The 22,790-nt window shown below is 47.7% G+C and overlaps 1 protein-coding gene across 3 annotated transcripts in view; it reads left to right on the forward strand.

Moving 5' to 3' along the window:
* Positions 1-21,446, forward strand: part of INSR (insulin receptor) — a 130,558-nt gene extending 109,112 nt beyond the window's left edge. For 2 of the 3 annotated variants that reach the window (XM_079917504.1, XM_079917506.1), the window contains 9 exons: positions 1,230-1,389; positions 4,866-4,968; positions 6,612-6,679; positions 9,222-9,466; positions 10,489-10,599; positions 10,688-10,847; positions 13,298-13,427; positions 13,756-13,890; positions 16,473-21,446. In XM_079917504.1, the coding sequence (XP_079773630.1) occupies positions 1,230-1,389; positions 4,866-4,968; positions 6,612-6,679; positions 9,222-9,466; positions 10,489-10,599; positions 10,688-10,847; positions 13,298-13,427; positions 13,756-13,890; positions 16,473-16,827 (1,467 nt within the window). In that variant the 3' untranslated portion in view covers positions 16,828-21,446. The remainder of the gene's footprint in view (positions 1-1,229; positions 1,390-4,865; positions 4,969-6,611; positions 6,680-9,221; positions 9,467-10,488; positions 10,600-10,687; positions 10,848-13,297; positions 13,428-13,755; positions 13,891-16,472) is intronic. The other variant, XM_079917505.1, reaches the window with a different exon arrangement.
* Positions 21,447-22,790: the final 1,344 nt, after the last annotated feature.

A 22,790-nucleotide genomic window follows, 5' to 3' on the forward strand; every position in this document is an offset into this window, starting at 1 on the left:
CACTTGGTGACTCATTTTACTTGGAAGAACCTTTGGACTAGACTTCCCCACCCCTGCCGCCAGCCCGATCTGTTTTCTTGCTGCTATTGTCACATGATAAGCAGGGGAGTTTTTATGTTTCTCTCTCTCTCTCCACTCCTTCCTGAAATTTTCCAGTCCAGTTCTCTGCATGCACTATTAGCCTGGAGCTGTTTTGGAAAGTTTTCAAAATTTGGCCAACGTTTGCAGGTTTCGTGGTGTATTTCCCAGTAAGCCTCACGCCTTTCCTAATAAGCTCTGGGTTTCTTTCTTTTTACATGTTTATTGCTGGGGCATGGATGCTTTACTTAACTCCTCTCTTCTTGCCAGACATTTAAGTAGATCCCAACTCTTTTAATGGTGGTAAAATAAATCAAAAGGCAAGGAAGGTGTTTTAAAATTTGTCCTTAAGCCCATGTAACCGGTTGGTTCTTAGGTGATTTAGGTGATCTGGGTCCCTGTTTTCCTGACCTTCTGGAGTCCTGGTGAAAATACCCCATGGTGGTTTCAAGGAGAGGTTTGGAGACAGACAGTTCTGGGTTCAAGGGCTTCCTTGCCACTTACCAGCTATGAGATCTGGGACAAATCATTTCAGCTCCCCAATCAGGGGAGGGCAAGCTATTTATGTAAAACCTGTTTTTGTGCAGCTCGTGAGCTAAGAATCACTTCCACGTCTTCAAATGGTTGAAAAGAATCCAAAGGAGAATAGCATCTCTTGACGTGTGTACATTTCTATGCAGTTCAGCTTTCAGCGTCCACCGTGTTTTGTGGGCACACAGCCACGTTCAGTTGTTTATGGATGTTATAGATTCAGGATTCAGGATCCATCTCTGCCTGCTTTTCAGCTATGATGGCCGGGTTGAGTCGGTGACGGTGACCGTCTGGCCCCCTTGAAGCCAAAAATATTTGCTCTCTGGCCCTTTACAGCAAACGTTTGCCAGACCTCCACCCCAAGCCTCAGTTTTCCTGTTTCTAACATGAGGCTAAGCATGAGGTGGTTATAAGAATTAAATGACATGATCTGAGCCACAGGCTTGGCTGTGGTTTAGGAAGATTGGCTGTTATCGTGTATCAATGATAACCTCTCTGTCTGTGCCTTATCCATAGAGCTAAGGTTCTGTGATTCCTCGAGTCTCCAAGTCGCTTGCCCGTTGCAGCGTTTGTGCCTAACTCCGTCCGTGTCATTTCTGAGTGGGATCCTTGTTTTCTAGGAGCTGCACCTCTGCGTCTCCCGCAGGCATTTTGCTCTGGAGCGGGGCTGCAGGCTGCGTGGTCTGCCACCCGGGAATTACAGTGTGCGAGTTCGGGCCACCTCCCTGGCGGGCAATGGCTCCTGGACGGAAGCCACCTATTTCTACGTCACAGACTATTGTAAGTCTGCACGGCCACTTCGACTGGTAGGGTCTGTGCTTGGCGCTGAACACAGCAGAACATTTCAAAGGATGGTTGGGGAAGCATGGAGGCTGTGGGTACTGGCTCTGTCTTGACTCCTGGGTCCAACGGCTGCTGCTGTGTGACCAGGGCAAGAGGCATGCCCTCTCTGAGCCTGCACTTCCCCATCTGATCATGGATATAATACTAGGACCACCCCTGGAAGTGAAGGGACGTTTCAGTGACATCACGAATGTCAAGTGGCTGGCACAGGGCATATCTGATAAACACATTAGCTCCAGTTACTTGTGTCTTCATCTTTGTTTTTAGATAGGCCATGCCCTCCAAGGGAGGATGTGGGCGCTCATCTGCTCGGCCTTGGGTGTGCTCTTGGCCTGCAGGCAGGAAGTGCTGCCGTGGGGTGAGCTGGATACACTGTGGACAGTAGGGTGAGGACAGGTGGGGAGAGCTGAGCTGGTTAGGGAGTACTTCCTGGAAGTGGTGATATCTTGGCGGAAACTGGAAGAATGTATGAGTCGGGGGGGAAGATGTTCAGCCCGACATGTGGTAGGAACCCAGACACTTGGAAGGAACGGAGATTCTAGACCAGGAGGAGTGGGAACTTGGGTGGTGTCAGTGTTCTGACACCAACCGGACATATAGCACTACAATTCTGATGCTTTCCACTGGAGTTAGCACAGACGCTACAAATTAAAAAGAGCATTGTTCCCACCAAGACTGCCCTCACCTCAATGCCAGATGCAAGTTTTGGGGGTTCTCCAGGCCACCTGCACTTCTGAATGGCTGGCTACAAATTTGGATGTGATCACAGCCCCATCAGATTTGATCATTTGCTAGAATGGCTCACAGAACTCAGGAAAATGCTATATGACAATGACAGCTTTATTACAAAGGATGTAATTCAGGACCGCCCAAATGAAGAGACACATAGGGTGGAGGCTAGGAGGGTCCTGGACACGGCTCCTGTGTCTTCTCCCCATGGAATCAGGACACATCACATCACCTCCTGGTATACTGATGTGTTCACCAGCCAGGAAGCTCCTCTGAGCTCTGGTGAACTGAGTTTTTATTGGGGTTTCACTACACAGATGTGATTGGTTGAAGCACTGCCCACATGATTGAACTCCACCTCCAGCCCCTCCCCCTGTCTGGAGGCCACCCCACCCCTCTAATCACACACTTGGTTTTCTGGTGACCAGCCCCCATCCCGAACCATCTCATGTCTTAGCATAAACTCAGGTATGTTTCAAGGGGATCATCAAAAACAAAGACACTCCTAAGACTCAGGATTTTTCAAGGATTTGGAGGGACACCATGAATAAAATTCAAAGGAAAATATCAAAGTGGGAAAAACATTTGTAACATCGTCAACAAAGAGTTAATATCTTTCATACAAAGTGAGTACGTATATATGTCTCCTATGAGTTAAAGATATATGTCCTCACACAAAATAAGCAAAGGATATAAATAACCTATTTAAAAAGAAATAGAAAAAATAGAATACGTAAGGAAGAAAAGGTCCAGCCTCACTCAAAACCACACCAAAAGAAAGAAAAGCAAGTCAAAGTGAGATAGAATTGTTAACTTATCAAATTTGCAAGTTTTTTGTTTGTTTCTGTTTTTGAAGTATGTACTTAGTGTTGTCCAAGGGTGCAGACACACGGACATTCTGTTTCATGGTAGACAAGTCCTAAAATGTAGTCCTTTAATAGTATGTATCAAAAAAGCTTACGGGGCTTCCCTGGTGGCGCAGTGGTTGAGAGTCCGCCTGCCGATGCAGGGGACACGGGTTCGTGCCCCGGTCCGGGAAGATCCCACATGCCGCGGAGTGGCTGGGCCCGTGAGCCATGGCCGCTGAGCCTGCGCGTCCGGAGCCTGTGCTCCGCAACGGGAGAGGCCACAACAGTGAGAGGTCCGCGTACAGCAAAAAAAAAAAAAAAAGCTTACGAAGGCTTTTACTATTTCAACCAGCAGTGCTGGCTCTAGACATTCATCCTAAGGAAATGACCAGAGATGTCCAGAAAAGATAAATGTTCAAGGAAATCCAGCACTGCTTACTCACAATAGCAAAACAACTGGAGAATTAAATGTTTGACACATTAGATTACTTTAAAAACTTCTTTCTTAAATAACAGGGAGGCAAGCAAGGCACCTAGGGTGCAAAATTTAAAGAGGCACTCACCCTCAGCGGCTGACTCTGCCCTGGCGTGGCCACGCGCACGAGTTCCTCTCCAATTTTGCGCTCTGGGTGCTTCCCTTCCCACACCCTAGTTCTGGTGGCCACTGGAATCTGAGGACTGTGGGATCTGGGACACAGAGACGGGGTGGGGCAGGCAGCATGGATCTCAGATTCTACCGTGAGATGTGTTGGGTTCTGAGCAATCGGTAGCCTCCAGCTTCCCCTGCCAAAGGATGGGGAAGAGAGACATTGCCGACCACGGCACGTGACCAGACGGTTTCCATTTTTCATGTCCCATTCAATCAGCAAATATTTAGGGAGGCTTTCTCCATGCCAGGAGCCACCAGAGGTGGAAGGAGGAAGTTTGCTGTCAATTCAGGGAGGTCCAGGAGGATGAGATGTCTCTGGATAGAGACGGCCACCAAAGGCACCATGGAACGGTGGTCAAGAACTTGCTCAGATGGCCCGAGTTCAAATCCCTGCTCCACCGTGGATCAGCTCTTGGACTTGGGCATGACCCCTCACCTCTCTGAGCCTCTGTTTCCCAGTCTGTTAACTGGCATTGATCATAGCACCTCCCACTTCGGCTTCTGGGATGATTAATTAAGATCTCCCAGGCAAAGCACTTCAAACGGTGCCTGGCGTGTTCCTAAGTGTTCAGTAAACTACTATTATTAAAGACCTGAAGGACTAGGTTCCTTCTCTGGCTTCCCAGAACTCACTTTCTTCCTTGGCTTGGAAGAATCTGAATACGTGGCTGCATTTGTAATTATGGACAACTCAGCCTTGTGTGGGAATTAAAAAGAATTAAGGCTACATAGCATGTCTTCCGTCGGTTTCGTTTTTTGGGACGCGACCCCCAGCAAACACAGGGCACTTCTGGTGAATTTTTCATCTGCCAGAGGTGCTGTTGGGATTTAAATAAGCTATTTAATTTACAGGGTCCAGTGCAGAGTGAAAATGCAGGGCTCCTTCTTTAAAACTTATTAAGACTTTCCAGACAGGGACAATAGAGCATTAAACAGAGAGCAGAACCTTCTGAGTGTGCGGACCTGCCTGACGGCTTGGGTTGTGTGCCCGTGAAGGTGGCCTTCGATGGTGAAGGGAGAAAAGCTGGTGATGGGCAGTGGTCTGGGGTCACCGCAGGAGAGGTTCAGGGACTAGAGAAGGGGGACAAGTGTGTGTGGCCCGTTGGACATGTAGATGTGTTTTCCGGTGTGACCTCTGATGTGAACACATTTTGATGTGAAACCTATATTTTCTTATTCTATTTCAGTAGACATGCCATCAAATATTGCAAAAATCATCATCGGGCCCCTCATCTTTGTCTTTCTCTTCAGTGTCGTGATCGGGAGTATTTATCTATTCCTGAGAAAGAGGTGAGCACAGAGGTGTTCTGGTAAATGCTTAACAGCCAGCTCTCTCGGGGAAAAGTATGCCTACATGTAGATAGAGTTATATCTAAATTTCCTGTAGGGACTTCCCTGGTGGCACTAGTGGCTGAGACTCCATGCTCCCAATGCAGGGGGCCCCGGTTCGATCCCTGGTTGGGGAACTAGATCCCACATGCATGCCGCAACTAAGAGTTCACATGCCACAACTAAGGAGCCTGCCTGCCTCAACTAAGACCCGGCGCAACAAAATAAATAAATTTTTTTTTTTTTTTTTTTTTTTTTTTTGCGGTACGCGGGCCTCTCACTGTTGTGGCCTCTCCCGTTGCGGAGCACAGGCTCCGGACGCGCAGGCTCAGCGGCCATGGCTCACGGGCCCAGCCACTCCGCAGCATTTGGGATCTTCCCGGACCGGGGCATGAACCCGTGTCCCCTGCATCGGCAGGTGGACTCTCAACCACTGCGCCACCAGGGAAGCCCAATAACTATTTTTTAAATAAATAAATTTACTGTAAATCTTACTGATCTAAAGGATGCATAGCATGCAACTTACAGATAATTATCATAATACAATATACAGTACTCGCTATCATAAACTCCCTACAGCCAGTTGATCCTCACCAAATGTTTCTGTCAATTTTTTTCTCCCCTGAACCTTTGTATCTATAACCAACGTGTGAGTGCAACTGAAGAACGGCTGTAGTTCCAAGATGAATCTTGATTGATATTTTGTTTACATTTAAGAGCAAGATAAAAATGAAATAAGGCATATATGTTCATCGACAATAGGAGTGACTTTTGCAGAATCAGATAATAATTTTTAAATACCGAAAGCATATTTCCTCAATTTTTGTGCCATTGGCAATGTCATGGCTACAGAGATGACACACATTTAAGCTTAATCCGCATTACTGACATTTTTGCCATCGCTTTCTCAAGCCTGGATGTGCAACAGAACAATAAATCGGTCTTGGTACGTAGCATTTGCCTATTTACACCCGCTGTGAATATTCCCACCGTGGCCAATTTCAAGCTACAGACATGACGTCACTGAACGCAGAGTTGGGAAGAGATATGCAGTCAATCACAGATATGCAGTATTTCTGCCACATGGTTGCAATCCTATAAATAAATAAGGTAATACAGAAGGGCTGAAGAGTGTCCAGTCCGTCCAAGTAAGAGGTAGCATGATAATTGGTTTTGAATATTCATTACCTTGGCTTTGAATAGAATGTATTTAGCTGTGAGCCCGTGTAATTTAATTTTAAATGGTGATTGTATTTAACAACTGGCTTGCAAATTTCCTGAAAATTCAACAGTTGTTTCTTATGAGCTGGAATGAGATGGTTCCGGAGCAGCAGTAGATGAGCAGTTTTTAGGTGTTATATCGACGACCATAAATTGTAGCTTATGAGCGAGCGGTTCCATGGTGATGCACTTAAGTGGCCATCTGATGGGCTTCTGCTAAAAAGATAAGGGTCCCCCATCCTCACCCCAAACTGTATCCAGGATTACGTGCATGCCGCTAATAAGGGTGGCTGTTTGCACTGGGGAGGCTGTAACCTCCCGCTAATCACCCACAGAGTTCTGTGAGGATATCAAGATGGAATGTCTCCATTTTTCTCATCCAGGCAGCCGGATGGGCCACTGGGACCACTGTATGCTTCTTCAAACCCCGAGTACCTCAGTGCCAGCGATGGTGAGTATGATCCCCTCCTTTGTGGGTGACCAGAATCCCGCTGTTCAGTTTCCTTTGCCATCACTGTCAAGCGACAGTCAAGGGTTGATACCCTGGGGGGCTGAGAAGAGTCCTTTCGTTCAGTTGAGTCTGCGGACCTGCCCCTTGCTGCAGAAACCCTGTTACTGGGAGCAGTCGGACACCTGCTGTCTGGCGCCTGTGGGAATGGGCTGATCTAGCTGGTCTGGGACCCATGTGTGGGCTTGGCTAAGAGGCCATGAACTTGGTGCCCCAGCTGTGGGGGTATAGAGCTTGAATCCTGTGCCAGAGAGAGTGCCGAGGGTCAGAGCCAGAAAGTGGTGACCAAACTGGCCATCCAGGCTCGGAGGTGGGAATCAGAAGCCAAGGTGAGAGACTGGGGATCAGGGATGGGGCAGACAAGAAGCAGGGACAACATGGGGAAGGTGGGAGGCTGGGTGTGTACCAGGGACACATCTGCTATTGCTGTCAGCTGACATGGGTGTGATGCTGATGCTGATATGGCAGGATCAGTGGCCATATTCCCCTGGATTGTCCCAAAAGGCAGTGAGTGACCCCTGAAGAAAAGGCGTGGCTCTTCCTTCAGATGTGAACGCAGCTGTTGCACTACAAGCTTCTAAAATGCTTCGTGCAGCAAATTCAGAAAGCGACTTTCAAGGCACGAACACCGTTGCCTGACAGGATGCTGCCTTGGGGTACAGGGATGGTGTTTCTAAGGGTACCCGGGATTTGTTTTAAATAAGTCTGGTGAGACGTGCAGACCTGCAAGTGACTATCATGAGGAAGAAGTTTAGACTCACAGAGTCCGGAGAAACAGGAGGCAGGGCCACATGGGGAAGCACCAGGGTCGGCCAAGAGGCAGAGGGAGTGATGGAAAAACGTCGGCAAGAGGCTTTATTGTCTTTTCCATGGGAAAGGAGAGGTCAGGCAGGGTGAGACATAGGATGAGCTAGTTTGAACTGTTTCAGCAGGGTCTGGGGCATAGGGGCTGTCCTTGGTTGTCTGCAAACTGGCCCTGGTGTGATCAGGGCGGGGGGATAGTGGCCCAGCGTGTGAGAGCCTGATCACGGAGGGGGTTGGGGTGTGGGCTGTGGATTGGTTGGTCTGCATATGAAAAGCGGACTCACAGGCACATCATTTACTGTCGGTAGGAATTGGCCACCCCTGGGGTGGGCAGTCCTGGCAGGTTCAGCAAGACCTCAAAGCATCAGAATAGAGAAGCTAGACAAGGAGTTTACTCCAAGTGGGACTATACACAGAGTCCAGGAGCAGGAGTGGGTGAATGTTAACCCAGAGCCTCTCTGCCTGTTTGCGACTGGCATTGTTAACCGTATCAGAGATGGGGAAGCTGAACCTCAGGACCACCTCTCCACCCTACTGTCCTGTTTCCTTCCGGGCATGAAGCAATGGCTGAGAGCACAGGGGTACTAAGTGAAAGCTAGAAATTGGGGCTCATGGGTCTTTAAGGCCAGGAAGTTCTGAGCCAAGGGATACACACAGGGAAAGGTCCAAGCTCAGAACCCTGAGGGGCCCCCCAGTGAGCATCTGTGAGTTCATTTGGGTGCAGAACGCTTGTCTGATCCAATGTCCTTGAAAGAGCCATTGGTGACCGTATCGTGTTGCTCAGACTGCTGTGATCAGACTGGGTGGCTTAGTGAACAATTTGATTTCTTCACAGTCCTGGAGGCTGGAAGTCTGAGATCAAGGGGTCAGCAGGGTTGGTTTCTCCTGAGGCCTCTCTCCTTGGTGTGTAGACGGCCATCTTCTCCCTGTGTCCTCACATGGTCTTCCCTCCGTGTGTGTCTGTGTCCTGATCTCCTCTTCAAGGACACCAGTCAGACTGGATTAGGGCCACCCTAATGACCTCATTTTACCTTGATCACCTCTGTAAAGACTCCATCTCCAAATACAGTCACATTCTGAGATACCAGGGTTAGGATGTCAACATATAAATTTGCTAAGGACACAGTTCAGCCCATAACAGGTGCAGAGGAGGGCAGACAACATCTTGGCTTTTCTTATGAGGACTATGTGTATTTGTCTGCAGATTATTTGCTGCGTAACAAACCACCCCAAACTTAGTGGCTTAAAACAAACACCATTTGGTGGGTTCGCCACCTGGGTTCTTCTGTTCTCACTTATGTGGCTGCATCCCATCTGCAGATCCGCTGGCGCTGGGTGGTCTTGGGTGAGCTCACTCACCTGTCAGATAGGGTCATTCCCCATCCCCTTGGTACTTTGCAGAAATAACAGGCTCAGTTGGGAATTAGCATCCTTTGGTAACAGGGCTCTGAAATCAGACAGAAAGGATGGGGATGCAGGCTCAGCTCAGCATTCACTGGCCAGAACCCTGGACTCCTTCCCCAGTCTCTACCTGTCCTGTTCCTGGCTCTGTGCCCACTGCCCGGCACAGGGTCTGGACCACAGGAGTCAGTGAACGTTGGGGAGGGGGAGCTCAGGTGGGAGATGGCCAGGGACCCCTGAGGGATCCTCCAAGGGTGCTGTGTAGATAAGTGAGGTGTAGTGTTTCCCTGCTCTGTGTACGTGCCGGATGAGTGGGAGGTGCCTCGAGAGAAGATCACGCTCCTGCGAGAACTGGGGCAGGGCTCCTTCGGCATGGTGTACGAGGGCAACGCCAGGGACATCGTCAAGGGCGAGGCGGAGACCCGAGTGGCGGTGAAGACGGTGAACGAGTCTGCCAGCCTGCGAGAGCGGATCGAATTTCTCAACGAGGCCTCAGTCATGAAGGGCTTCACCTGCCACCACGTGGTGAGTCCCGAGTTGGCTCCAGGAGCAGAAAAAGTCTTCCTGTAATACCCGTCCTTCCTCCTATTGCATAGAGCAGTGAGGATGCTGGGTGTGGACCTCCTGCCCAGCCCCGACTCTGCTGAACGTCCAAATAAAGGTGGCCCTTCCCTTCTCATTTCTCAAATCCCATCCTCTCCCACTTCACTCAGAGCAATACCCTTTTCGCTGTATCATTGCTTTCCAGAATCTTCCATCTCTTCCCTCTTCCTGGCTCCTTTGTAACCTTTAAACACAGTGGTCCACCCCTTCCCTGCTCCCCCAAGTCAGCACAGACTCTCCCTGCCTTTCTGTTCCCACCATGGCCCCTTAATTTCTCCTTGAGCCTGTGTCCTTTCATCCTTGCCCCACACATATTCAAGGAGCACCTGCTCTGTACTGAGCTCCATTCTCCTCTCTGGGATGCAGCAGATGTCTGTCCTCCTGGAGCTCTCAGTCCCGCGGGCGGAGACAGAACCTAAACCCAGTAGATTAATGATGTTGTCCACAAGGAGATGATGCTATGGCAACAGGGAGAGGAGGGCAGAGTTGGGGGACTGGGAATGCAGCAGTGGCAAAGGTACGTTTGAGCAAAGACTTCAGAGTGTAGGGACCGAGCTGTGTGGACAGCTCAGCTGAGGACAGTCAGCTCAGGCGAGGGAACAGAGGGTCAGGCAGTGGGAACAGCTATGCAAAGGCCTGGAAGTGGGCCTTTGTGTTCAGAGATACGAGGGTTTGCCTTGACATGTTGCTGTGTGGGGGCAGGTCTGTCTGCTTCCCCCCTCCCACCAGACTGTGAGTTCTGAATTCTCCCACTCCCCAACCCAACAAGACCTTGACCTTGGTGTTTCAGCCAGGCAGACCAGGGCTTTCCACAGTCCAGTCAGGAGCAGGGTGCTGTGTGTGACGTAGGTACCAGACAGGGAGACCCGGGTGAGTGGGCATCTTCCCGCAGACCCTCATCCAAGAACTGCCCCCCTGCCCCCTCCCCCATGCTTGTTCCACAGGTCCGCCTCCTGGGGGTGGTATCCAAAGGCCAGCCGACGCTGGTGGTGATGGAGCTGATGGCTCATGGGGACTTGAAGAGCTACCTCCGTTCCCTGCGGCCTGAGGCCGAGGTGAGCTGCCTCCAGGTACCCGGTGGGGTGCCCGCTCCCGGCCTCCGGCACTGGTGTCGCTGAACACAACCCCGTGTTTCGACTTTAGAATAACCCCGGCCGCCCTCCCCCTACCCTGCAAGAGATGATTCAGATGGCTGCGGAGATCGCCGACGGGATGGCGTACCTGAACGCCAAGAAGTTTGTACACCGGGACCTCGCAGCTCGAAACTGCATGGTTGCCCACGACTTTACCGTCAAAATCGGAGGTGCGTCTGGCTTTCTGCTTTGAAATGGATGGGCCAGGCCTTCTGATTTCAGGAGGAGTTGTCTATAGCAAGTGCTTCCGTCTTTTCTAATATTGGGAAGGGGCAGGGTTTGGACGGGGACCTAGTCCTCGTGCTGTAGTTTAATTGCATTTGTTCATTAATTCACTCATTCACTTCTTTAAGTAGCATTTGTGCCGGCCGCTGCAGGAGGTGTTACAGGGGCGAGGTTGAATGCGTCGCCGTGATTCTTCTGCTCTTGTGTAGCTTGAGGTTATTATTTGCACATTGCATTTGTATCTGCACCACCCAGCGCAGCAGCCACTGGCCACTGCGTTTAATGTAAATTCAGTAAAATAACATAAAATTTAGTAAAATAAAATAAATTCAGTAAACTGATTTAAACTCATTTAAATTCAGTAAAATAAAATATATTCAGTAAAATAAAATAAATTCAGTAAAATAAAATAATTAAAATGTAGTAAATTAATTTAAATGAGTTTAAATTCAGTAAAATAAAATGAAATTAAGTAAAAATAAATAAAATGATTTAAATTCAGTAAACTAATTTAGATTAATTTGAATTCAGTAAAATAAATTAATTTTTTAACATCTTTATTGGAGCATAATTGCTTTATAATGGTGTGTTAGTTTCTGCTGTATAACAAAGTGAATCAGCTATACATATATCCCCATATCTCCTCCCTCTCGAGTCTCCCTCCCACCCTCCCTATCCCACCCCTCTAGGTGGTCACAAAGCACCGAGCGATCTCCCCGTGCTATGCGGCTGCTTCCCACTAGCTATCTATTTTACGTTTGGTAGTGTATATATGTCCATGCCACTCTCTCACTTCATCCCAGCTTACCCTTCCCCCTCCCCATGTCCTCAAGTCCATTCTCTACGTCTGCATCTTTATTCCTTTCCTGCCCCTAGCTTCTTCAGAACGATTTTTTTTTTTAGATTCCATACATAGTAAAATAAAATGAAATGAAGTAAAATAAATAACTAAATTCAGTAAAGTAAAATAAAATAACTAAAATTCAGTGAACTAATTTACATTAATTTAAATTCAGTAAAATAAAATAAAATAAATTCAGTAAAATAAAATAAAATATTAAGTCCATCGGTCGAACTGGGAACCTTGAACAATATTAGACAGTGCGGTATAGACCACGTTCATCATCACAGAAAGTTCTACTGGGCAGAGCTGTTCTAGATGAACAGTAAAATAGTTGACATGTAAATAAGATGATGGAGACTGGGAAGAGAGCGCTGAAGGAAGTAAAGAGTTCAGTTTCGGACTTCCCTGGTGGCGCAGCAGTTGAGAGTCCGCCTGCCGATGCAGGGGACACGGGTTCGTGCCCCGGCTCGGGAGGATCCCACATGCCATGGAGCAGCTGGGCCCGTGAGCCATGGCCGCTGAGCCTGTGCATCCGGAGCCTGTGCTCCACAAGGGGAGAGGCCACAACAGTGAGAGGCCCGCGCACCGCAAAAAAAAAAAAAGAGTTCAGTTCCATGATGGGGAGGAAAGGCCTCTCTCTCCATAAGGAGGCGACGTTTTCACCAAGACTTGCAGGGTTAGAAGCTGACCTGAGAGATGGCGTCTCAGGGGAAGCTACAGCACGTGCAGAGGCTGTGAGGTTGGAAGGATGGCTGATGTGGTGTGAATAAGGTGAACGTAGAGGGGAGCAGAGCAGTGTGAGATGTGAGGTTGAGGAGAAAAGCGGGAACCAGGCTGGGAAGGTCCTTGTTGATCATGGTGGGTCATCTCGATGTTATTCTACGTAGCCAGTGTGAAGCAGGAATTGACACGATCCGATTTATGTAGCTTCTCTTGGGCAGTGGGCTGTCAGGGTCAGGATGGAGGGAGGGTCCTGCAGGTGAGAGATGGTGGCGGGCCTGGGGACATCCAGGGCTGTGGAGAGGAACAAACTAGAGAGGGATGTGGAGGTCGAGGGGGCAGGACTCGCCACTGTCTTTTCTGTGGGGTGTGAGGAAAGGGGGTGGCCAAGGGAAGACCCAGCACTGGGTTTCTGACTGGGCAGCTGGGTGGGTGGTGGGGCCAGATCCAGTGGCAAATAGTAGGTTGGTTGCAGAGCATGAAAAGTTCAGTTTGGGATGCCTGAGAGGTGTGGGTTGGAAGGAAGCATTGCTGAGGGTGAGATTCCCAAGCTCCAGGTCAGAACATCACTTCTTTGCTACTTGGTGGTTCTTTTTCTATCCCTTTAAATGGTGGCCCATCCTCTCCCTCCACATCCTCATGAGTACCCTCAGAATCCATTCTCACTGGATTTGGCTGTGACCCAGGTGAGCACACACCTGGGGCAGGTGAGCTCACACCTGGGGCAGGTGCCTTCATCTGAGGGCTCTAGCAGGGGTGGGGCAGGAAAGATGGCAGACAGCTGGCCACAGGCTGAAGGCTAAGAGCATGTGAACTACTGTTTGTTGTCAGACTTTGGAATGACCAGAGACATCTACGAAACGGATTACTACCGGAAAGGGGGAAAGGGTCTGCTCCCCGTGCGGTGGATGGCACCTGAATCGCTGAAGGACGGGGTCTTTACCACTTCTTCGGACATGTGGTGAGTCATGTGTGGGTTGGTGGACAGAACACTGCACTTGGATTCCAGGTTGCTCTGCTAGTATGACCAGTGTGAGAGGGGTCACTTGAAAACTGCCTTCCTCAGGGCTTCTCCGTCTAGAAAAAGAAGGGATGGCATGTCTGGGGACCCTAGCACAGCCACTGTGACATTCCAACGGACACTAATCTTATAGGCATTTCTGAGCTGCAGCATGAATCGTTTAGTGAACTGGCCAACCAGGTTCTAGCAAACCAAGAAGGGGTGTGTGTGCGCGCGTTGCGTGTATTTTAACGGCTTCTTTGTTACTATCCCCGACTGTCATTGGCAGGTCCTTTGGCGTGGTCCTTTGGGAAATTACCAGCTTGGCGGAACAGCCTTACCAAGGCCTATCAAACGAGCAGGTGTTAAAATTTGTCATGGATGGAGGGTTTCTGGATCAACCCGACAACTGTCCTGAGAGAGTGTAAGTGTAGAAACGGGGTACAGTGTGTGAGGTGCTCATTCAAACGTCTATGCCCTTTGCCGGGATACTCACGTTTGTGTATCGTATGTCTACACGTCTTTGTGTTTGCGGATTTTTTCTTTGCATGCACATTTGTGTTTGCGTATTGTGTCTACATACATGCTTGTGTTTGTGTATTGTATCTTTAGATGTATGCTCTATTGCGTTTCATATTTTTGGAAGGCTGTACAGGAAATTGCACGGCAGTTGTTACTTTGGGAAGGAAACTGGGGAGCTGGAGTGGAGGCTCAGGTTTAACTACCTATTCTTTATACACTGAACATTTTTGTCAGGAAAGTAATACAATGGTATATGTCAATTGTATCTCATTAAAAGTGGAAAAAAGAAATCGCTGAGCATAAACACTAAAAAAAAAAAAAATTGTCAGGGGTATGTACGACATATTCCTCTCCCAATATTTGTCTTAAATTTTTGTTGTAGAAACAACTGTACAACACAAACACCAAATGCACATCATTAAACACTTACCAAATGATCCAGTGTCATACTAGCCCAATAAATGTGAGGTAAAATAAAGAAAGTACTATCTTCCTAAACTAGCAACAGAAGGAAGGAAGAAAGGAAGGAAGGGAAGGAGGGAGGGAGGGAGGAAAGAAGGGAGACTTTTAATATTCAATTCTGTCAATGGTATGGTTAGCTAATCTTTCTTATCACACTGTTGTCATAGCTACTCACAGCAACGTTATTTAAACCTCAAAAAAGAAAATGATCAAAACACCCAGCAATATGAGAATTGCCAAGTACATTGATAAAATAATAGGAAACAGAAATTGACATCTCAGATGATGCTTGTGATATATTTTATAACTCAGTGGATTAGCTTATGTTAAAATAAGTGTAATAAATGTATGTAAATTACATTTCCAGATGTATCCAGATAGAAAAGACAAGAGGTTATATCTGAAGGAGAGTTGTGTGCAAGGTGTATTTTCTCCATATTTTGGGTGTTTTCTAACTTTCTACAATAAGCATTTACTACATATAAATTCCCTTATCAGTGTTTCTTTTTTTTTAATTTTTTTAATTTTTTTATTTATTTTTTATCAGTGTTTCTTAAGAAAAAACTTTGCCCTCCTGAAAAAAAATCCATGGAGGGAGGCCTTTTTGATGCCTCATCCTCAAAAGAATAAGATAGCTGTTTAGAAAACGTAGTTTGAAGAAACATCATATGCAAAAAAAAAAAAAATATGAAGCAGAGTTACTTAGAAACTCTGAGTAAAATATTTTTAAACATCTCCTCATGAAGGGCCTTTCCTTGCCAAGCCATTTAGCAGCTAGGTGTAGTTCCAGGACCAGGGAAATTACATGTAGACCCTAGGGTGGGGGCCTGCAAACTTTTTCTCTAAAGGGCCGTAGTGTAAATATATTCAGCTTTGTGGGCTGGGTGGCTCTCTGCCTTGTAGCTGGAAGCAGCCGTGGATGATGCGTAATTGGATGGGTGTGGCTGCGTGCCAATAAAACTTTATTTACAAAAACACTCGGGGCCATATTTGGTGCAGGGCTGAAGTTTGCCAACCCCTGCCCTAGAAGAAGTTACAGTGGGGAAAGGACGAGGTAAAATGGAAATCCCAAGCCCGCTGGGCCTGTCCTAGGTAAAGTCATAGTCTCCACCCGCCCGCCACCCCGCACCCTCCAGAGAGCGGGGGCTGGACCTGCAGGACAACCACTCAGAACGAGCCCCCTAGGGTCAGTCCACCCAGCTGCCCTCATCAGGTGCAGGGATGTACATACAGAGAGAGGAACCGACAGAAAATAGACCCACAGACATAGAAAACAAACTTACAGTTACCAAAGGGGAAAGGGGGAGGAGGGATAAGTTAGGAGGTTGGGATTAATAGACACACACTACCATATATAAAATAGATAAACAACAAGGACCTACTGTATAGCACAGGGAACTATACTCAATATTTTGTAATAATCTATAAGGGAAAATAATCTTAAAAAGAATATATATATTCTTTTATATATAAAAATATATATATGTGTGTGTGTGTATATATATACATATATATATATATATAACGGAATCACTTTGCTGTACACCTGAAACTAACACATCATTGTAAATCAACCATACTTCAATATTTTAAAAAACGATGGGGACTTCCCTGGCGGTCCAGTGGTTAGGACTCCACGCTTCCACTGCAGGCGGCATGGGTTCGATTCCCGGTCGGGGAACAAAGATCCCGCAAGCCGGGTGGCGCGGCCAAAAACATAAAAATAAATAAATAATACAAATTAAAAAGTTAAAAGAAAAAAAAAACGGTGAACCATGGTCTTCAGCCTGTAGCAACATCAGGAGAGGCCCTTCTGGATCTGGTTTGGGGAGGAGACAGCCCCCTTGACGCTCTTTATAAAACCACCTTTCAGCGCCCCTAGAATCGCTGTTTCTGCTTGACTGTCGCCTTTCCGGTGTCGGCACTTGTCCCCGTGGGTGTGGGCCACCGGCGAGGGGTGGGGAGGGGGCCGATTGGCGGGGCGGCGCGCGCCTCACCCTCCACGTGCCCTCTGTCCTGCAGCACCGACCTGATGCGCATGTGTTGGCAGTTCAACCCCAAGATGCGGCCGACCTTCCTGGAAATTGTCGACCTGCTCAAGGACGAGCTGCACCCCAGTTTTCCCGAAGTTTCCTTCTTCCACAGCGAGGAGAACAAGGTGCCCGAGAGCGAGGAGCTGGAGATGGAATTTGAGGACATGGAGAGTGTCCCCCTGGACCGGTCCTCACATGTGCAGAGGGAGGAGGCCGGGGGCCGGGATGGAGGGTCCGCACTGGGGCTAAAGAGAAACTATCAGGAACACATCCCCTACACCCACATGAACGGGGGCAAGAAAAACGGACGCATTCTGACTCTGCCCCGGTCTAATCCTTCCTAACGGCCCCTGCTCTGGGGAATGGTTCCTGTCTTCGCTTTCCTCTGGTTTGAAGGCCTTCAGAAAACTCAGGATTTTCACACAACTCAGCCACAGTGTCAAATGGAGCTCAGAGATCATGACTATCCATTTCTGTTCCTCTTCTGACTTCAAACACATTGGTTTGATTGCCAATTTGACTGGTCATCTGAGAACTTAACTGTGAACCTAGATGGGAGAGGGGTTTCCACGGCTGCTGTCCTTTTGGACCACCGAGGTTTCAAGCCCGGGTGTTACTTTTTTTTTTTTTTCCTAGCAGATTGAAAGAAAGCACCTGTTTTTACAAAGTTTTTTTTTTTGCTGGTGTCTGAGCTACGGTGTAAAACATAAATCTTGTTTGTGGAACAAAAGTTAGAAAGAAAGAAAAAAACAAAAATCAAAATCCTGTCCTAGTAGAATTCCAGACTTTGCAGAGTGGGCTTCAGGAAAGTTTTTTTCATCCAGAAGGATGTTTTTTTTTTTCCTTCACAGAATCAGTTCCTCAAATTGACCAATAGCTGCTGCTTTTGTATTTTGGATATAGTGTTGCAGTCCTGGGGTGTGGCTCACGTGTGTACTCGTGCGTGTGTGTGTGTGTGTGTGTGTGTGTGTGCAAATCATGCGTGCTGAGTGGCCGCTTTGGGGATCAGCCCAGGAAGGTTCTGCCCTTCTGGAGTGTGTGAGCCCCTGATCTGCTCCCTCCACCTCCCTTCCTTCTAATCTACTGGGACACTGTGCCCTCAAGAGTCTCCTTCAGTCCCGAGTCTAGCCTCAGGAGTCTTCTCTCCCTTAACTTTGGTGAAAAATGTTTCCCGGGAGCCATGGGAGTCGTTTGGAGTGATAATGGATCTTTTCAAGACCAAACAAAGCCAGGACATTAAAAAAAAAAAAAAAAAAAAAAAAAAAGAAGAAGAACTGAGATGATGAAGAGTTTGGAGAATATATTTGTAACATATTTAATTTAAAAAAAAAAATCTCCAGCATCAGCCTCATAAGTTATTGACCATTTCCCAGGGGGCGGGTAGGGCATGGGGGTTTGTCTGCCTGTGTGTGGGGAGGGGGACCCAGGCACCAATGGCCTCTCTCCTTGGTCTTCAAGGCATCCATTTTTCTGGGACTAAAGCCACGTTAGCTGCTAACCCTTCTGGACGTCGTGATCAGGCCACGCTGAGCATGTGGGTGATGGTGTATGATGGATAGTTTGGTTTCTGGTAAGCTGAGCCCTGCCTTTGAACACACTTGTGGCCCTTGGATCTTCTGGTTCCCTGTACGTACCTCTGGAGCTTCCTCAGCTGTGTGCACACGTCCTACGAGGACTGTGCAAACACAGTACAATCACATCCCAAAGTGGGACAGCACAGGTGGACTTTGAGAACACTAGCCATATGAAGACGTGCCTGTTGGTCCCCTCCGCCCTCAGGGCATCCGTCTGTCCTCAGAGCTGACTTCCCAGAAGCTGCTTTGCGCCCAGTGACCTCAGCTGGGCCAGGTGTGGGGCCTGAGCTGAATTCTCAGGTACTTCACGATCTTGCAGTCCCTAAGAGAGTACAGTCCGGAGGAGAGACCGCTAAGGATCTTCACACTACCAAGAACTTGCGAAGGAGCGTGATGCCACAGTTGCTTCCCTTTGGGGAAAGAACTACAGCTGCTCAAATAAAGAACACGGTGAACTCATCACTTTGGTTCATCCAAATCATCACCCATGGGTTATCCCTTGAGTGCATTTTCTCACAAGTTTTTGATTGCTTCCTTCTTCTCTTCTCCTCTTAAGAGTTGTGGGCTTAAGAACAGGATAGAGATGCCATGGTGACCTCCGAACCTTCTCAATTCTTGATGAAGAACACAGGTAGACACACATCCTAGTTGCCTCTGGCTATCTTATTTATATGATTTGAGAAATGACAGCATGTCAAAATATTTCTGGGGAGCCTCAGTGATTGGGTACAAGGAGCACAGAAATTATTTTCGCCAAATTTATTTTGTACATAAAAGAGGGTCTGTACGTAAATTAAAAAGACAAAACACGTAGATCTAGGTATTTTGTTCTTTTCGTAGTAAATTTGTAGTGGCCGTATACTACACTAGCAGCAATTTTCACATTTTTCTAATTCAGAAAGGTTTTCTTATATTAGGGGAAAATTATTTATTTTAATATATAAAAATCACTGTAAAAAATCACTTTCATAAGAAATGGAGTGCATGTAAATTTTTTTTTCAAAGAAAAATAAACAGGTGAATGTGGGGTAATGATTTTTTTTTTTCCCAGCACAATCTACCTCAGTGTATTGTTAGGATGTGATTCAATAATGGACATCTTTGAGACTTCAGAATTCTTCCTGGATCCGATCTGAATCAGGGAAAATTTGTATCAGCTGATTCTGAATGCCGGGGACCAGTAAGAATTTTGAGGGAGGGAGTTGGGCTGAAGTATGGCTTTCATGTGAGCATAGATTCTTTTTCTGGCTGATAATATGCTCCTCTGAATTTAATCTTCCTTTTTTTTTTTTTTTTTTTTTTGATCCTCCATCCATTGATACCGTGGCCCTTGAAATGAACCAAGTTTCAGGCCATCACGATGTATCTGATGTATGGGGGCATCCAGTCCTGAGTTACCCTTCTTTGGTGAGGGAAGTTCCCCTGTTGGGGCAAAGACAGGCTTTGGTACAGAGCCAGCATCCCCATTGTCCCATGGCATCCCCCTGGTGTGAGCACCTAGGTGCCCTGGGCTCTCCATGGTTTATTTCCACTCCTTTCAGATTGAGATGCTTTTTTGGGGGGTTGGGGGTGGAAAAAATCACTGTCATGGGCACCTCACACACAAACACCCAATGCAGAGTCTCTTTTTATTTTCTGAGTGGGAAGGGAGCATGCTGAGAAATCTCAACCCCAAACCCACCAAGATGCTGAACACATCTTTTAGCAACAAAACCTTGGACCCCCTGTATTTTGGTTCAGTTGACCTCAAGCTGATACTGTTTGACCTTGGGGCACTTTGATAACCCGTGTGTAAGTCTGGGCAGGGCCAGCAGCAGTGGTGTCATACTCACCAAACCTCGCTGCCCTTCCCATACCTATAGGCACCACCCCTGCAGAGTCTCCTTTCTTCCACTTTCCCTGCAGAGGTACTGTAGAGTGCTGGGCCCGCCCTTTGTAAACTGGAGTTCCCTAACTTCATTTAGCTGTCTCTGCTGCTGCAGTGAAAGAGGAAGCAGGCTTGGGTCACAGCCTCCTTTTGCATCAGATAATGTTGACTCTGTCACAACAGAACTTTAGTCCTAGAGATGGATGTCCTGGAGGATTGTAGCGATGGGTTACAAAAAAAGCAACAAAGCCAGCTTTGGATGACACTTTTTGTTGTTTGTTTTGAAAGGTGTCTCAGTATTTTAAAACCCCTTTTTATTTATGTGGCAAAACCCACATAGTTGTTTCTCTCTGGACCAGTGATGTCAAACACACGTCTGGAAATGTTTGTATTCTGGGAGCTGTTCTGGGTGATTTTCTGTCCTTTTAAGCTAGTAAGAAGCAAGAAATGCTGCTGGTTCTCTGGATAGACGTTGAGCACAACTGAAAGAAGATGTGGGAATTGGTGCAAAGATCTGCACCAACAACGCCGAGACCATTGGAGACTGCCTGTAACTGATGGACAGATCTTCCACTCTCTCCAACCAGAGTGGATGGTCTGCCATGAAAGGTGCTTGTTGGGTTGGGAGGTGTTTATTTGTAGCCGTCATAACATTGGTCAGTGAGCAGGAACCCATGCTCGCCATCTGGGTACATGATGGGATGTGCTGTAGTCCCCCAAACGACAATCTTTTTCTACTTTGTGGTGGGTGGAAGTTTGAGCTTCGGATGCCACTTGGCACCGTAGGCGATTCAGAAATGATGGTTTTGTTGGGAGTGGGGAACATGGACATGCTGATTGTATATAAATGATACCTGTAGAATGGTGTCCCTTCAGAAAATCTTCTGGAATGTTCTTCAGAATATTGATTTATACCCGAGTTGAGGTTGGAGAGAAAGAACAGATGGGCATTTGTTCTTTCAAAGACATGAGAGAATGCAACGGACATTCAGAGGCTGCGCCTGGAAGTGAATGTTTCCTTAGGGGTCTCCCAGAAACAGAGGGAAACAATGATTTTTTTGAGCTCACTGTCAACTTCTCATACCAGTCAAGGTCCAGAACCAGCCTCCAGCCACGTTTTAATCTGGATGCGGGCCCTAAAAATCCTTGTTCAAACTCAGACCAGGGATCTGGGGCTCTTGGTCCCATTTGAGAAGAAAGGAACTGTCTCCCCCAACCCACACACATTCAGGAATGGCTTATTTACTCTCTACCTTGTGGGCCTGGGGGTCCCAGGCCCTGCGTGTGAGCGGCAGACACCTCCCATCCAACGTCAGCCACGCAGGATCAAATGTGCCTCGGCATATGCAGAAACCAACTCGGAGACGCAAAACCCACCAGGAGATCAATTCTTACTTTTTCAATGTTTTCCTACAAGAGCCAAGTGGCACCATGTACAGAATTTGCCTTTTGTTTTGTTTTGTTTCTTGGAATATCAAAATTGCTCTGCATGTAAACTATGGGATAATTACCTGTTTATATGAAAATTCAGAATAAATTATCTGAGAATACTCTTGTTTCTGTGTGGTGTCCAAGCGAGGACCTATGAACTGGGTGGGGTTGTGGCTAGGGGGTGGGTGAAGGGAAATCTCCCGGGATGTTGTGGGTATCTGTTTTGAGAGGGAACAAACCTCCAGGTTCTTCATATCAGTGAAGCAGGAGGTTAAATATTGTTAGCAGCAGGGCTGATGATCCACTGACACATACCTGTAGAGCTGAACCAATGCTTTAAATATGGAACTATTTCTATACTATTTGGTAAGGTACTGCTACCTCAAGGACCCCAGACCTCCCCAGGATCCAAATACTAAGCAGTTCACTACAAGAATACAAGGGGACCCCCAAGACACTGCTCCATTGCACCATGCTGGAGACTTAGATGCTAAGGTGTTGTAAATGTCATCCTGGGAACATGGACCTGCCCCCCAGGGTGAGTGGTCAGTGCAGTGTTTGCTACTGTCCCGTTGCCCGAAGGAAATCACGTAGATGACCCCAGAGTCAGCACGGGGGGAGGGGAGGACTGCCCGAGGGTTTACATTCGGGGAGGTGGGGGAAGCGTGAATGAACTGAGTCAATCCTGCAACAATTGCCCACATGTCTCACTTTACCCTGCTATGATTGAGGATGAGAGACCTTCCGTCATGTGACCATAGTGAGGATAAAGTGAGGTAACGTTTATCCTCCATGCTCCCTCCAGGGTGTCCTTCCCACACTCCCATATCCCTCCAGGTTCCCCATCCTCCAAAAAATGGATGCCACTGCTAGGTGGTAGCCTGAATTGTGCCTCCCTGGGCTTGTGAAATTCAATAGAAGCCTTGTGGAAAAGGGAAAATGCTTTCCTCCTCAGGAAAGAATCTCAAGGATGCTTCAGCCTCAGGTGTGCAGGTGGGTGGGTGGTCTCTTTGCCCAGGTGGGCCATGCAGACTCCTCAAACTTGTGGCCAGGTGATGACAATGCAGATTAGGGTCACTGGGGCCCTGGCCCTGGCTCCGACTCAAGTGTGAGCAGCATGACAGATGAGACAGTTGTCACCAGCTTAGTATACAAGCAAAAGGAAGCACACGGAAGCTCTGGTATCTCTGAAGTACTCAACAGAAGAGAGAAGTGCTACTCTCTTATCAGGGATAACAGGGTTGGCGGGTGGTCTAGACTCTGAGATGTGATGAGATCCAAGTTTTCTAGCTGTTGATCTCCAACCTCCTTGACTGCTGGTGACCCAACCCCCTGGGGCATGGTTTCACCCCTCCCCCCGCCCCATGAAGCTGACTGTTCTGCCTGGGATTGGGTCCTCAAGGTGACTCACCCAGAATCTTCAATAGAAGTCCTC

This window comes from Stenella coeruleoalba, assembly GCF_951394435.1.
Source record: "Stenella coeruleoalba genome assembly, chromosome: 3".
In the NCBI taxonomy this organism is placed as follows: domain Eukaryota; kingdom Metazoa; phylum Chordata; class Mammalia; order Artiodactyla; family Delphinidae; genus Stenella; species Stenella coeruleoalba.